Genomic DNA, 16,976 nt, shown 5'->3' with positions numbered 1-16,976 from the left:
TAAATAATCAGGACACTACAAAATCACTTATGAAATATATTAAGGATAATAGAAATGCTATCAAGTATCCTCCTCTTCATTACTACCATCATCTTTATTCATTATCCATACTATCATCATCATATAGTGCCCAAACACTGCAAACAATAAAATTTCTATTTATTTATTATAAAAAATTCATTTTTATTTTAAATGATTGGTTTTTGTAATCAAATAAACAATATAAAACAAAATTTTACCGGTTGTTAGATCCTTTTTCATCTTCCTCAATATCTCCTTCATGACACACCACTTGGTGCTGTAAATTCTTGAGATCTTGATCTATGCTGCTCTGCAGATCAAAAAGATGTTGTTCTACAGCTGCTCTAATTGTTCTTTCCAAGATACTTGAAATAAAACAATGATATGTATTAATAATCTATTTTCTTATATGTAAATCACGTTGCTCAATTTTTTTCCTAGCACACAGAAGATATTCAACTAAAAAGAAACTAGTTTATTCATTCACTTTTACTACCAAATAGAGAGTGTGTGCTTACATTACAAAAATAAATCTTTCTCAAAAGTTTTTAAATTGACTGCTGTCATTGTACAGTTTAAATAAGACAAACAGAAAGAAAAGCTACAGTAACAGACTCTAGAAAGAAAAAAAACCACTACAATCAAAACAAATTTCTTACACACAGAGGATTAAAGTAAATTTCTTTATAATTCCAATTGAAAGCATGAAAATTTTAAAAATTAAGTCCAAGATCCATTCATCCCATATTCTGATTCAGCATATTTTTCTATCAATTTTTAATTTTAATAATTGGAGGAAAAAAATACTGGAGTCTACACTCGATCAAGTAAACTGAAACAAGTGAGTATATCCTGGTTTGCTAACCTACTGCAATCTGAAAGAATAGCAACCTGTCTGAGAATTGGTGGTTTAAATTGTGAATTGCACAATATAAAGGTATAATTTAAAGAGGAACTAAAGAGATACAGAAAAAACAAATGAATTTAGGGTCAATATAAGTCATGTGCTCTTAGACCAATAAGAAATGTGAGTATATTGAAGATTAGGAAAAGAAAAAAGGCGCTAAAATTAATGTATTTTAAATAGCCATTCAATATTAATTCAAAATTTTTATCTATACTAAAATCAGCCAGTATTCACCAAAAGGTCAAGATTGCAAAGGTTCCATAACATAACAGACAGTCCTTGACTTACAACCACAATGGAGCCCAAAATTTCCATTGCTAAGCAAGACAATTTTCCCATTTTACAACTTTTCTTGCTACACCTCTTAAGTAAATCACAGCTACACAGCATGTTAAGTTAGTAACATGGTTGTGAATCTAGCTTCCCCATGGACTTTGCTTTTCAGAAAATAGCAAACGGTAATCACATGACACTATAACCATTATAAATACATGCCAGTTGCAAGGAGTCCGGATTTTAATCATGTGACCATGGGGATGATGCAACGATAATTAAGGGTGAAAAATGGTCATGCCACTTTTTTCAGTGCCGCTTAACTTCGAACGATCACTAAACAAATAGTCGAGATTACCTGTATACAATGCAATCATGAATATTTTCTTTCTTTCTTTTTTTTGAAACATTTTATTTATTTTTAAACATAAAATAAAAAAACCTCATCAAATCAATTCCATTACAACATGCTGTAAGGGTGTTAACATATCTTCCTGTGCATTCACAAAATAATCATCTCTTTCACACATATATCTTATACTCATTTTTCCTAACGTATCTTTCCATTTAACCAATTATAGAATAAATCCCATATTTTATAATATTGTTTATCTTCTTATTCTCTAATTTCAAATGTTAATTTACTCATCTCTGCACATTCCAACATTTTTCTAATTATTTCATCTTTCAAAGGTAACTTTTCATGAAAAGTTACAATCATGAATATTTTCTACACCTATGGGGAATTTATACTTACTCTGCAGAAGCTGGCAAGATACTTAAGGGGGAGAGATGAGCACTGCAATGAAAATGATACAGAGACATTCAGGTTTCAGTTCATTTCATTTTAGCATATTGAAATGATGTTCAATAAGAAACCTAGTATATCAATGACAGGTTACAAGCTCTAATACAAGCTTTAAAATCAGGCTTAATTCTAATTGACCAGGTTATGAGTTGCCTTTGCCACTCTTTTAAGAGTTTCTCATTCACCATACTTAAATGCAGTCCTTTAACATAACTTCCGCAAGCAAAACAATACAGCAATATATGAACTGCTAACAGAACAGACTCAGGTGTTGATCTCAACAATAACTATTGTTATTAACCTGTTATTCAGTAATGCTAGGAAAGCCTGTGCAAAGTATTTCAAAGAGGTGCTTTGCAAAGTGCGTTACCATGAACAAAGCACCTCTCTTTGAAAGCCACATCCTTTGCAAGCTGCTTTCTTTAAAAGCTCTCCTTAGTTGCCTATGCATAGAAACAGAGTGTTTTTATAAAGGAAAATAAATGGCCTAGCTTCTTTAGATTTTGAAGACAGCACCACTATCACCTTGCTGCTGTTTTTTGGAAAAAATGAAGTATGAAAGGAAAAACTAAATTCTTTCCTCCACATTGAAAAGGGATGTGTGTTTTGCTTCCTTTCCCTTCAATTTACATGAAGAAATGCAAAATGCTTTATACAGATGGTGAAAAAACATTTTTAATTTCCTCCCAGGAAGACATGATATGAAAGAAGAGTGTTTTAATTAACATAGCAAGAGCATTTATAGCAGGACAGCTGGGTGTAACATATGAGGGAGGACTTCTTATGACTGGCAAGAAGGCAGTTTTATTCATCCTTTAGGTTAGTACCTCCACACTTCCACCAGAAAAATTGAGACTATTTAAAGGCAGCAAAGCATTACTTCTTGGGAAAAAGATATAACACATTCAAGGTACCATAATCAAAATAAGTATCGTTCTCATTAAATTCTACACTTTGTTGTACTTGAGTTTTCAAAACATTGTACAAAATATATGAAATTTTAATGAATGATCTTCAAAATAACTCCGATTTTGTGTTTCCTTGTTCTAAAAAAACGAAAGGACTACCGGGGTTTAAAAAACTCAGTTAAGTATAAATTTTGTCAAAGTTTTTTAAAATCTTTATAACAAAGATTAGCAAATCATTAAAAATATTGCACATCTGTTCAGTATTGATCTAAATAAACATGATATAAAATAGTTCAGAAAGCAGTAATGAACAGTATTGGTCAAACATCCGTAATTTGATGAAGTATGAGAGTAATTAAACATGGAAATAGCCCCAAACAAGAACATTTTTGCAGGTGAGGAAGAAATGAGGTTTTACATGCAAGTTCAAATGAATGTCTCAAGAACTCAACATGAATAGAAAATGTTTGATTAGAAGCTCTAGTCAGTTTTAAATACTGAACTGGGGAGACAAATAATAAAGAACATTATATAAAGCATATTGATCAGTTCACTAAGATCTAACTGCAAAAAAATTGTATGTTTATTTATTTTGGGAAAAGTAGCACCAAAGGTTTTTCATTTCTGGTATAAGTAATTTTAGTAGCAGGACTACCAACAAATTTTGTTCAGTATCAAAAAAAAAATCTTTAAGATCCTAGCATACCTACAATGTCATGTCTCTAAGTTAAAATACAAATTTCAAAACTTAAAATACAATACTAAATTAGTTTTACAACTGCTTTTGTAAAGCAGGCAGTTTACAAAAGGCAGTTGTAAAAATAGGCCTATAACAAAGGCCTTCTTATTTTTGCTTATATATAAAAATATGCTCCCTTATTATTTTTCCCAAATCAACCTCATTTTTTCTTTTACTAAGTGACTGTTAATTTTGGAATGGAAAAACAAATACTTTTCATTTATTGTAACTAATATGAACAAGCTCTTAACCTGTGAAATGGAATGAAGTACTTAAGCAGTATTAATGAGAAGAGCGGACTCATTAGAAAAGACCCTGATTTTGGGAATGATTGAAAACAAAAGGAGAAAGGAACAGCAGAGGATGAGATAGTTAGATAATGTCATCGCCATAATAAACATGAATTTGGGCAAACTCAGAGAGACAGTGGAAGACAGGAGGCCTTGATGTGTTATGGCTATGGGATTGTGGAGAGTCAACATGACTTAGCAACTGAATAATAACTTAAGCACTATATTTACACTGTATTATACTATATACAGAGGATCAAAAGAAAGTTTAACAAAATAAAATATTTAAGCAAAATTTATTAAAGAAATGAAGGTGATTAATTTTTAAATAAGCACTTGAATATTCAAAGTTTATGTAAGGTACTTTGATCATCAGCAAGCTTTTATTAAATTATATACTATATAGTAGTTATATTTGACAAAGTTCTAAACTTTTTTAGTGCTTCCAAGGGGGGAGGGAGAAACCTAGTCAGTAAACAAAACACTCAATACTGCCTCCTCCACCTCAGCTATCTCCAATGCAGTGACTATTCTCCAAAAAAACAGCCTCATTTCCAAGCCTAAAAAAATCTTACTGTTTTTACAGTCTCTTTCATTAGTTTTACAGCTTTTAATATTTCAAGCAGCAGCATTACTTGGATGAATTGCTGACAAAGAATGACACAGCATGATACAGCATAACCATTTTAATATGTTGTCATAATCTGATAAAATCATGTAAATATTCATAAGCGTTATAATTTTAATACCCCAAAAATACAATTAGGAATACATAAGAGGTTTATTTTCCTTAAATATTACATATTATATGACTGCAGGAAAATAGCAATGTATAGCAGTGCATATTTCCAAAGCTAGTTAGCTTTTAAAAGTTATTTCAGTTCTATCATGCAATCCTTTAAATCAGCTTACCTATGTAGTAGAACTTTGTAAGCCATTTTCATTATTTTTCCTATTCCAAATGAACATTTCATATGAAAACACTTCATTGGAAAAAACTAAACAGATCAGCAGTCTCTGTCAGCTATTCTGCTTGCTTAACTTAAGTAGTTGCCTCTAAGATAGCACTGAAGTACTGCACTAAGTCCTGCAGTCTACATAGAAAAGACTGCAACATGAGGTCACTACTGACAGTAAGCTGCCCAATCAACATTTTATTTCTAATAGGAAACTCCTGGATGCAAGATGGTGGATCTTAAGGGCATCTGAACAGATTTGCAATCTTTTCCATTTAAATCATCACAGAAAAACGTGAAATATATAAATGTCATACTAATTTCAATTACTCCATATCATAGTTTTTATAAGCCCTTAATGCAGCCAAAGAATGGGAAACTCAGCTCAAACTGCAATAAAAAGTGGTTTATCCAACTATGAAAGTAACTAATATTCATCAATAGAGATGAGTATACTATAAAACTATCACAGAATGCATAGGCTTCCTATCTTTTGGTGTTATTCAGTACTAGTTAATAGAATAACAGACTTGGAGGGGACCTTGGAGGTCTTCTAGTTCAACCCCCTGCTCAGGCAGGAAACCCTATACAATTTCAGACAAATAGTTGTCCAATCTCTTCTTAAAAACCTCCATTGTTGGAGCACCCACAACTTCTGGAGGCAAGGCATTCCACAGATTAATAGTTCTAACTGTCAGGAAACTTCTCCTAGGTTGGTTTTCTCCTTGGTTAGTTTCTATACATTATTTCTTATCCTGCCTTTAGCTGCTTTGGAGAATAGGCTGGCCCCCTTTTCTTTGTAGCAGCCCCTTAAATATTGGAACACTGCTATCATATCCTTCTTTTCATTAAACTTGACATACCAAATTCCTGCAATCATTTTTTATGTTTTAGCTTTCAGTCTCCAGTCATAAGAGACAACAATAAATGCACCTTGAATATCCCTTCCAATTCTCTATAGTGTTATTTATTATTCATCACAAGATATTAATTAATCCTGCAATTTATGAAACAGGGCTGAAGACATTCATAGCATCAACATCTAAAAGTAAATACAAACTTGACATTTACATGTAAAACATTATCTAGACAATTTGTTTTCAGTACATAACAGATTAGCAATAAAGTAACTACAGAAATATGGCTAGCTATGTGTGGACTTCCACTGTGCCCTCAAGTAAAAATTATATGCAATCAAAAGGTTAAATCCTGAATTAATCATTGTATATGTGTATGGCAAGAAAATGAATACGTGTAAAATACACATGCTTTTAATGTGGCCTCTCAAACTAATACTTATGAAATAATCAGAAATAACTATTTAAAATAGCTGGGCATCACCCCATGTACTCTCTTTCCTCTTTTTACATAATACTGTAAAATTACACTGTGCTCTCCCCTCTGGAATATTCTCCCTTCAGAGGTGAGATCTGCCTTCATACTGCTGACCTTCCAAAAGAGCCTAAAAACTTGGTTCTGCCACTTGGCCTGGGGCCCCAGTAGGAGCCTGCTACATTGGGGGTGGCTGATGGAGATTCTCATCATCATCTTTTAAAAAGTTAAAAGTTCTTAACTTTTAATCTTTTCCCCCCTTAATTTTAATTGTTTAGTACTTTTTAACTTTTTATTATATTGTAAGCTGTCCAAAGTCGCTGTATTAGACAGATGAGCAGCTGAGACATTTAACATATAAAAAGAATTTTATAAAGTCCATTTAGGGATACACTAGGAAGCAATTGGATATTAAGAAACTATATGGAATTACAGAAGATTAGTCAGTTTCATTTTTCCTATTAAGAGACCATTTAACTTTATTGAGTAATAGACACAATTAGTGGGACATTGTTTTAATTTCATCTAACATTCTATATATTTATACACCCTTATTTCCCTCCTTTTGTTAAAATATAACTGTTAATATCATTACTCAAAACATCAATATATTAAATCAGGCATGTGTTCAAGGAAACAAATTAGGAGTCACAACAAGAATTAAAACACCCCCACCCCACCCCAATAGTCCCCAAAAGCAAGCTTAGATATACCCCCAGCATCATTATGGCAGAAGCTACGTAGAATAATGTTTACATTTACACCTTGCATTTTTTCCTCAGGAATCAGGCTAGCCACTTTGGGAATGCTGGATCCTGAACATTAACTAAACTCATTTTACATTCTTATGAAGTTGGGTTTTTTTTACCATGCATAAAGCAGCAAACAAGTCAGAACTTTCAAAAATTGTTTCAAGCTAAATTAAGTGTTAATTTTGGCTCATGCCAAGTTCTTGAATGAAACAATAAAAACACGAAACTATTATTTCATTAATTGTGAACTGTTATATGAAGTATTGACATCCTGAAATTTTGTCATTAATCCGTAATTCAAAATACAACTATTTTAAACTCTATTTTGAATAACTCTGGTCTAGATGAAGGAAACTCAGATCTGAGATCTTTGTGTCAATTTGACTACATTACTGTATCTAAGTCTGACTTCTGTGACAGAACGGTTGGAAAGTTGTTTCCAAAATTTTGCATAATTAAAATCCTAAAATTCAACACTAAAAACAGAAGCTTATATAGTATTGAAGTATACTACAGTGTACTGCCTAGTGATGCCATCCTTAGTATCTTTGCTGATACCTTGTTGAGGCTGAAACACTACATGACTCCAGGATGCTCTCCATCATATCTTGAGGCTCTGTGTCTTCCCTATATTTTGGATCCTCTGTATTTTCTTCCTCTTCCTCTTCTTCTGGCAGTTCTTCAGACTGCTCAAGCTTTATATCATCTTCATCCAACAAATCATTTATCTTAAAAAAAAATAAAGAAAAACAAGTAACATCAAGACCCCATTTTCTCAGATAAAACAAATTATTAAATTCCACACACTGTAGAGAAAGTATACCATATGTTAAAAATAAAGTGGATCAAACTTTATTGATACCTATGTTTTCGATCTCAATTCAACAAACATGTATCAATGAACCCCTGGACTCACAGCCAGGAATAATGCAGGAGTGAAATGCTCCCGGTTCAGACCGGATCAGGTGATCTGGTAGCGATGGGGGCGGGTAGTTCGGAGAACCGGTAGCAAAAATTCCTGCCCACCCAATCGCCCAGTCCCCACTTGCCTACTTGACAGCTTGCTGCTTCTTTCAGGCTTGCCTTGCTTCGGCTGCTGCAATCAACTGCATCAGCTAGCAACTCAATCTGCCTGCCTTGTCCCTTGAATTGGGTATGTAACTGGGAGGTTTTTGGGGGCGTGGGGGGAAACTTTTAAAAAATAGTTAATTGGGGTTTTTTTAGGAGGTTTTCTTTTTTTAGACATAGCAATTTAAAGTTAAGGAAGTTTTAAATTTAGCTGCTTTTATCCAAAAATATAAATTAAATTAAATTAGTAAGAAGCAAGAAAAATGCATATGCACAGAATCAGTGTGTTGAGGCAGACTTTGGAAATAGATGACTTATCTATAGATGGTGAAATTTGAACACAAATTTAGACTATTGCATCTATGTTAGATTGAGATTTCATTGAATTGCTTTCAGAAATATGGAGAGCAGAGATTTCAGTATTATTAAGCTAAAGAACACTGCTACTCTTCATGGTATTATGTATGCTTTACTTAAAGAAGATCCAAATTAAATCTCTTAAAAATCTTGTGCCAGATTAAGAGATATCAGATTGCTTTTGAATGATTAGGATGTATTTATCTTTGATTTGTATGGGGGAAGTTAGGATTTGAGAAGAAGGGGAGGATTATAATTTGTGTTAGGGAATTAAGCATCTTCTGCATATGGTAAAAGAAAAGGTAGGAACATAAATGAAGCCCAATTAGTAAACTGAACTAGAAGTTATAAACGTATCTCACAGTACATTATGCAGCAAAATATTTCTATTTTTACATAATGCAAATATTTTATCTATCCAAAAATGCATTAGTTTCTTACCTGCTCAGTTACTGAACTTAAATCATTAGATGAGAAATCTTCCTCTTCATTTTCAAAGAGTTCATCATAATTTTCTAGCAGTCCTGCCATTATTCTGCTAACAAGTTCTTGCTCTTTCAGATCCTCCACATCTGTGTAAATGCTTTAAGAATGTCCAAAACTAAATTCATGTTTTTTAACATTATTTTATAAATGTTCCTAATATTTCCTACTCCAGGGTCACCAGAGGTAAAGGTTAAAAAGGATTGCCAATATAGCATTTTCATCCCTTAAGCTAGACAACCTTCTAAGAGCACCATCTACAAGAAATTATTATTTTGGTTTGTCTAGCAAACAGGGCCACTGCTTGAATTACCCCATTCAATTTTGCCTTTCTGAAATTAGAAAGAATGAGATTTATTCATCACATTAATCAGAAAATGATTTAGTATGCATTCTGAGCATCTAATATAATTGTAGAATTACATTTGAAAAAATGCGTAATGGGCAGATCCAATATTTATACAAAAATTCAGTTTTGTTAATTTAAAGTAATTAATTAACAAAAGTTTTGTTAATGTAGCAAAAGAAAAAAATTCTTACACTATTTTAATAGAAAAGCTAAATTTAAGGAGCATATAATTTTAACATAATATTTAATAAATTTGCTGAATGGATAAAATTAAGGAAGGTAAAATAAATTACTTGTTAGGTTAACAGGACAAATTTCTTAAATACACTTTTACTCTAAAGGGGAAGGGAACAATATCTTACTGAAAGACATCAGGACCAAAAACTGCAGCCAATGAAGTTGCAGACCAAATCTCTTCATGATGTGATGCTACATTAGCTAAAAATCTACACAGAAACTTTAATAAACTGTAATTCACAGGCGGAAGTTGTTGCAAGAGGAATCTTAATTTTCTTCCAAATTCATCTTCATTATAATCTGCAAAGAGTGATAGAATTTTCAATAAATTTTAATGCACTATTCCACATTTGATAAATTTCAATTCAAATAGTAGTATGTTAATTCCATTTTATATAAAAATGTTAATTTTAAGTAAAAAAAACCTTTTCAGTAATTGAACATTTTTCATCTCATTTTCTGCCCCTGATTTTAGCAATCTTTCCTATTATCTCTACTTTGTTGTATAATTATTTGTTAGTTTTATGTTATCTTTATCTTTGTCAGATGGATTTAAATTATCTAAATAGAGATGTACACAAAATGAATTTTAATATGTAATAAATTCCCATCCTCTCCCAAGTATTGCAGTGATTTTATACCCGGAATTAACATCTGAAGCTGTTACTACTGTTATTCAGTTCATTATATTTCAATATTGTAATTCTGTGTCAACAGCCTTTCCATCTTGCTGACAGAAAACATGACTACGTTCTATACATTCATATTAACCAAAACACACAGATACTAAGTTATTAAGTTATTCATTTCTTTTGCGAAATATGTATCACAAGCATATCAGATTGACTTTATTAGGTATTATTAGGCTGAAAAGAAAACATTGGATAAAAATATCTATATTTAAATATAGTACATGCAGCACTCAAGAGCTATATTTGATTCTGTTTATTTAGAATGGTTCAGAGAACACATGCACATTGCTCAGTTGTTCAAGTTTAGCTCTTTATCAGACCCTTGTTAAGCAGGTCTGTGTTAATCTTTTTAAAAAGGTGTTTCAATGCCTTTTCCCAGTTACCTGAACACACAAGTATATGCACAGAAAAGATATGTCAGAATTGTTGCTAAAACGAATGCTCAGAAAATCTAGAAAGAGGCCTGAAATGAGCACCTCAATCCTTTAACAGATAGTTGCCCTTGACATTTCTGAACAGCAAGTTCACAAGAGTGCTTGCCTTGCCAAGCATTCCTGCAATTTTCAAACCTATATCTACCTACGTACCAAGATATGACAGTCACCTCTAAATCTATTTTGATTATCAATATTAAGAAAAATATAGTTTATTTGGCAACCGAGTGCCAAACACTCAATAGAAAACTCTGAAACACGTAGGTGCATACATTCAGAATATTTTTCTATTGATTTCAGAAGAGAGTTTAAGAATGTTTCTGATGATAACTAAAGAAATATGAAATATCAGTTGAAGGTGTCTTTCAAAACGTTTTTCTAAACTTTCCAATTATCTAAATTTATTTGTGGTTCCATGTGTTGAAATGTTCACATAAATTAGATATAGTTAAACCACAAGAAATAAAATGCAAGGATATTTTGACATACATGGACTCCACTCAGATCATCCAACACATTCTTTGAAAGGTCAACTGACCACCTTTTATGTTAGATTGTTTACAAATTTTTGAGAAGGGATTACATAAAAACAGGTATGTCGGGATTTATTAAGACAATTTCATTTTCTTTTTAGTTTTTCAGATATAGAGATAGGGCCAAAACCTATCTCTATATATCCAGTGGATATAAAATTAACAGAGTTCCAAACCAAATAATCCCCAATCATCAATAACATAGTGTGCGTTTGTGTGTGTGAAGAGATAAGTAGGCATTACAATGTGACCCTAATAAATGTTTTGTTTACATAACAATTATTAAATGGGCCTAAAAGTGGGAAAAGTGCTATTCCTAGTACATATAGCTTTTATTTTTATCAATATCAAAGCAAGGTTCCCAGTGATCTTGATACACATTTGGAATATTATAGAGGAACATATTTCAGGGATTTTAAATTTCCAGATTAACTATTTGTGAAGAGTTTTTTTTTTCATATATATTGAAGTCATTCCAATACCTTGAGGCAGTTGTATTAAATGCATATGTAGCGTGCCAGGAATAACTGGTTCTGGAAGTGCTTGAAGAAAATATCTAAGAAGACTAATAGCAGAAGGTACATCTGCTTCTTTAACCAGGTCCACATCTTCTCCATTATCATATCTTTGCCGAAGCCACTCCACTGTTTCTGCATTCCCATTGACTTGAAAAAGTCCTTCTTGCTCTAGACCTCCTTCGAATAGAATGAAAAAACAATATTCCCTTTAAAATGAAAATATAGTCATTTCTTACCTATGAATATGTAGGTTTTGTTTTACCTACAAAAACAGGCAAAAATGACTCTAGCCAACACTGCTACCCAAAGAAACATTTACAAACAGCAACAAAAATTTTGAAGCAGTGTGCAAAAACTTTTGTCATTTAACAATGAAACCCATAAAACTTCCCATTTCAAGTTTATGGAACTTTTGAATTGAAAATAGGCTGAAGACTGTTTGGAGGTTGTGAAATGGAACATTACATGTTGAAAAGAGCTTGTTTCTTGCTTGGAATACAGGAAGCCCTAGACATACGACTGTAATTGAACCAGAAATCAGTCATTAAGCGGATCATTGCATGGCTGTGTCTGATTTTATTACTTTTGCGGCATTCAAGCATATGGCATAATAATTAAGTGAACATTGGGGTCTTTAAGCAAACACTGAAGTTTTTAAACAAGTCTGTTTTTCCCAATGAGTGTTTTTTGCTGGAAACATGAAGTAAATGCTGGAAACTGACAAAAAAACTGCCCAAAACTGCAGTTGAAGGACCATGAGATGCTGCAAATGGATATAAATGTGAGCCAGTTGCTAATGTTCAAGATGCAAGTCACATGCTGCAGTCACACTGCACACCGGAACAACTAGACACAAGAACAGTTTTTCCCCGAATGCCATCACTCTACTAAACAAATAATTCCCTCAACACTGTCAAACTATTCACTAAGTCTACATTACTATTACTATTAATCTTCTCAGTGTTCCTATCACCCATCTCCTCCCACTTACGACTGCATGACTGTAACTTGTTGCTATATCCTTCATAACTTCCAAAGAAGAATATGTGAAAATTATTTATATTTTCAAGTTTTAATTTTATCATTAAGGCACAGGACAAAAATACATACCATGTTCCTCAATATAGTCCACGACATGGCGGACTATGAATGGAACTTCACTGCCTGGTTGCCCTTCCTGTTGCAGTTCATCAAGTGGAATTCCAAATATTTTATTAGTAAGAACAGAGTTGCAATTACTCAAAGAAGGGGAGGAGCTCTTCCTCATATCTTTATGCAGCCCAATGTCAAAGTGTCTTTCTGAAAATAAATTAGTTGTAGATTTAACTTCTTCAATGTAATGCACTGCTTCCCACAGATATTTATTACCTGAAAAAGGATTAGAACTGTCTCTAGTAATAAATACCATCTCAAAGTGATGATTTCATTACAAATTTACACTAGAAACTAGGTAAACCAGAATGAATACCAAAATTTGGTTAGCTATTTCATTTCTTGGATAAGGCTTGTCTCCAGTTTAGTTTCTTTCCATTAAAAATTCTTGACAATTGCAAATCGAAATGGTAGAAGTTTATTATAAGTAACTATTTTCTCATGACTGTTCAAGTTTCTATCACACTTTAGGATGAGAAAAAACCAAGACTTACTCCAATATATTAGAATTTTGTTAAGAAGAACGTAGACGAACTGAAGATAAAAGGATATTCAAGTCAATTATTTCCATAAGTACAATTATTAAAATAGATAAAAGAATTTTTGGTTTTGAACAATGTAAGACTAAATTTGAAATGGGGTTGTATAGAAATGAGGAACATGTTATTGTTAAAATGTATAAACTTCTACTGAACTTCTGAAACAGACATGAAAAAATAAATGATAAAATGGCTAAAAACTATGGTAATAATATGCACATGGGTAAGTCAGACAATAGATAGTTGAAAGGACTGAAATTTGTACTATTGTTATAGTCCTAAAGTTAATTTTTATAAATGATGTATCATAGCTGCAATCCTCAGAAAAACAATCTAGAATAACAAACAATAAGACATTTTATCATGCTTAGTAGACATGTAATAAAAGCTAGAAAATGTTGGACATAATTACAATTACACAGAAGATTCTAAAGATTCATATAGAATTTTTGTTAAGTAAAAATTCTGCTTTTTTGCTACAAAATCATCCAAGAAAACCAGCACATACAGTACTTAAAACAGAAAAATTAAACAAAAATCCAAATAAAATATATGAATACATTTGCAGAGAAAACAAGCAAAACACTTGGTGAAATAATTATGTCTTGATAATTTGCCCCCCCCCAAAAAAATCAATGGGATTCCAAAGGCTCAATTTAAAGAGGAATACTCTTACTTTTTATCAGACTGCTACTATCACTGTAGCAGGCTGATAATCCTTTCACCACGTGAAAGATTTCCACAAACTTTAGGACAGACATCTCAGAGTAAAAGGGAACTGCAATAATACTTTTATTCAACCCATGTCTTGTAATTTCGGGATTTAAACCAAATTAGTATCTATTTCTCTAAACACTTAAAGATAGGAATGCAATTTTAAAATACAGCTGCCTAATATTCTGAAACAAACCATTTTTCACTAACTTTAAGAACATTATAAACTGATTTTTACCACATACTGCTTAATAGAACATATGATGACCATATACAGCACCTTCACTGCTACCTGCAACCTACAAAATACTTCTGGGTCGGTTTTGAACTATCTCCAAAAGTTATTAAAAAATCAGAACGTACAATTCTGGGCATCAATTATCAACCAGTTTAGGTCTATGCCTTTTGAATAGTACAAAGAACTACTTTTAACAAATTTCATCCTTTTACAAATGTTTATTGGCATTTTAAAAAATAAGGAAGAAAACTAGATTTTTATAAGAATAATTCCAATAAATAAAATAAGTAGTATATTAAATACAAAAAAAAAGCTAAATTTGAATGGTTATTCTAACCAATATGGACTTTACAATATGAGAAATCTAGGGGGGTGGGGAGGGAGCTTTACATATGAAAATACGCACAGACTACCCAGAGTTGCAGATCACAGTGTATTTACCACACTACTGAAGAATGTTCTCCATTATGTTCCATTTTTATAAAGCAGTACCTTTCAAATCAATACAGCTTAAGAATATCTTGAGAAAATAATAATAGTTGAGAACACCTACCTCACAGCACTTAAACACCTATGTTCACAAAATACTTTCTATGCCAGCTACCTTTACTGACCAAGCATTCTTTTGTCATTTATGGTTGCTTAAGGTTATGGCAGAAGATCAGCCTGTAGTTCCTCATTGAAGATGGGCAGAACTTGATCAGTATCTCAGCTATTAATCTGCAAAACACACAAAAGCATTTGAGTACTTGATCTCTTAACAAAGCAGTCACAATACACATTACTGTACTCAAAAATAAAACTAAATTCGGTAGCATGTAATACAGTGGTAGTCAACCTGGTCCTACCACCCACTAGTGGGTGTTCCAGCTTTCATGGTGGGCGGTAGGGGTTTTGTCCGATACTGAAGCACTTTCCTTTTTTTTAATTTAATTGACTTTTTAAAAAAAATTCATAGCATTATTTAAAAACATTTTCATTAGGTTTTCATAAAATTCCCCGTGACAATTTAAATTTCTGAAAATATACTATTTGTATCACCCGCGCATAAGTTTAGTTTACGTTACGTAAGTGAAACTAAATGGCGCTATAGTGCAACCGCAAACAAAAGAGCCTCGTCCCAGAATAGCTCACACATCTCCCCCCACACCACCCAGCTGTAACAAACAAGCAGAGCTGGTAGCTGGCGCCCCCACAAACCCAATCCACGATGCGCGAGAGGCATGCGCAGACGACGATACATGGTGCATTACTGTGGAACCAGTGGGAGGTTAGAAAATGTTACTACTAACAGATACAAAAGTGGGCAGTAGACATAAAAAGGTTGACTAACCCTGATGTAATACATTTCCCATTTGAAAAATTTTGACCTTCAAACACATTCTAAAATCAAACTCCTTGTTTGTAGTTTAGGGCATTTGTTTGGGACTTACTAAAAGTGTCCCAATGCTGTTTCAGCCATGCCAGAAATGTTTCAACCTTAAGAATTGTGTTTCAATCTTAAAATGAGGGCATTTCATATTCAATATTTTTCCAGGTTGATCCACACAGCATCAGAACACTTTCGGTAAAATTATAGCAATTAATTTGTCCTCAGAATGCAATGCTTCATGTTGAAACCAACAAATAGCAGAAATTTTGCACTCCAATGTATGATCCAAATCAAATTTAAGAATAGATCATTGTTTCATATTATTGATTGACAATGTTAATTATGCAATCCAATGATTCTTAAGGTGAATATTATATACAAGAGAAGAATGTACAACTCGGAAACACTTGTTTTCTCCTTAGAAAGTATGCATTGCTATAAATAGGATTAGTTATTGAGCCAGAATGGAGCAAAATTCTGTATGGTAGTCTACCAAAATACAGAAACATTTTATCATAAGTTAGAGCAGTGGTGTCAAACTCAAGGCCCCCAGGCCAAATCTGGCCCACAGGGTGCTTAGATCTGGCCTGCGGGACTGGCCTGGAAATAGCAAAGGACCAGCCCGTGGGGCCTCTGCTGCAAAAAATGCGGCACGAGGGGGCACATGTAGTACCCCATATCCCATTTTTTTAAGAAAAGTTTTACAAAAATTTTGACAAACATTTTCCCCCTCCTCCCTCCACCCTCTCCCTTCCCCCCTCCCATTCACCCTTCCCCCCACCCAGAACTTCCCAGAGCAAAATACAGGGTATTACATCTAACAATCATAAGCTAGAATACACTAATTAATCATAAACTCCCATCCCCCCTTTGGAACCTTAACTCCCCTTTTCCATAAAAAAAAATTACTAATACAATACATTCCCTCCATCATTCATAGACTATTTGATACTTCTCGATACGATATTTGTTTTGAATATAGTCAATCCACCTTCTCCATTCCAATATATATATATATATCTTTCTTGTGAATAGTCTTTCAAATACACTGAGATTTTTGCCATTTCCTCTAAGTTTGATACTTTTAATGTCCATTCTTCAATTGTAGGCAAATATTCCTTCTTCCAATATTGCGCGACCAGTAGTCTTGCTGCTGATATTAAGTTTAAAATCAATTTAGTCTTTTAGTCAATTTAGTCTTTATTACTGTACAGTCCGTAATTATACCCAATAGAAACAACTGTGGAGTAAACTTTATCTTCTTTTTCAAAATATTTTGCATAATCCACCAAATTTTTATCCAA

General features: G+C 32.8%; 1 protein-coding gene across 3 annotated transcripts in view; it reads right to left on the bottom strand.

The window, feature by feature from the left end:
• FAM13B (family with sequence similarity 13 member B) overlaps positions 1 to 16,976 on the bottom strand; it is a 66,437-nt gene that overhangs the window by 38,183 nt on the left and 11,278 nt on the right. For 2 of the 3 annotated variants that reach the window (XM_058168859.1, XM_058168856.1), the window contains exons 2-9: positions 14,854 to 15,020; positions 12,768 to 12,956; positions 11,622 to 11,834; positions 9,606 to 9,780; positions 8,853 to 8,994; positions 7,545 to 7,714; positions 1,959 to 2,000; positions 240 to 386 (exon numbers count right to left, since the gene is read on the bottom strand). In XM_058168859.1, coding sequence (XP_058024842.1) covers positions 240 to 386; positions 1,959 to 2,000; positions 7,545 to 7,714; positions 8,853 to 8,994; positions 9,606 to 9,780; positions 11,622 to 11,834; positions 12,768 to 12,924 — 1,046 coding nt within the window. In that variant the 5' untranslated portion in view covers positions 12,925 to 12,956; positions 14,854 to 15,020. The remainder of the gene's footprint in view (positions 1 to 239; positions 387 to 1,958; positions 2,001 to 7,544; positions 7,715 to 8,852; positions 8,995 to 9,605; positions 9,781 to 11,621; positions 11,835 to 12,767; positions 12,957 to 14,853; positions 15,021 to 16,976) is intronic. The other variant, XM_058168858.1, reaches the window with a different exon arrangement.

This window comes from Ahaetulla prasina, chromosome 2 (assembly GCF_028640845.1).
Source record: "Ahaetulla prasina isolate Xishuangbanna chromosome 2, ASM2864084v1, whole genome shotgun sequence".
In the NCBI taxonomy this organism is placed as follows: Eukaryota; Metazoa; Chordata; class Lepidosauria; order Squamata; family Colubridae; genus Ahaetulla; species Ahaetulla prasina.
This window is presented reverse-complemented; position numbering and strand designations above follow the sequence as displayed.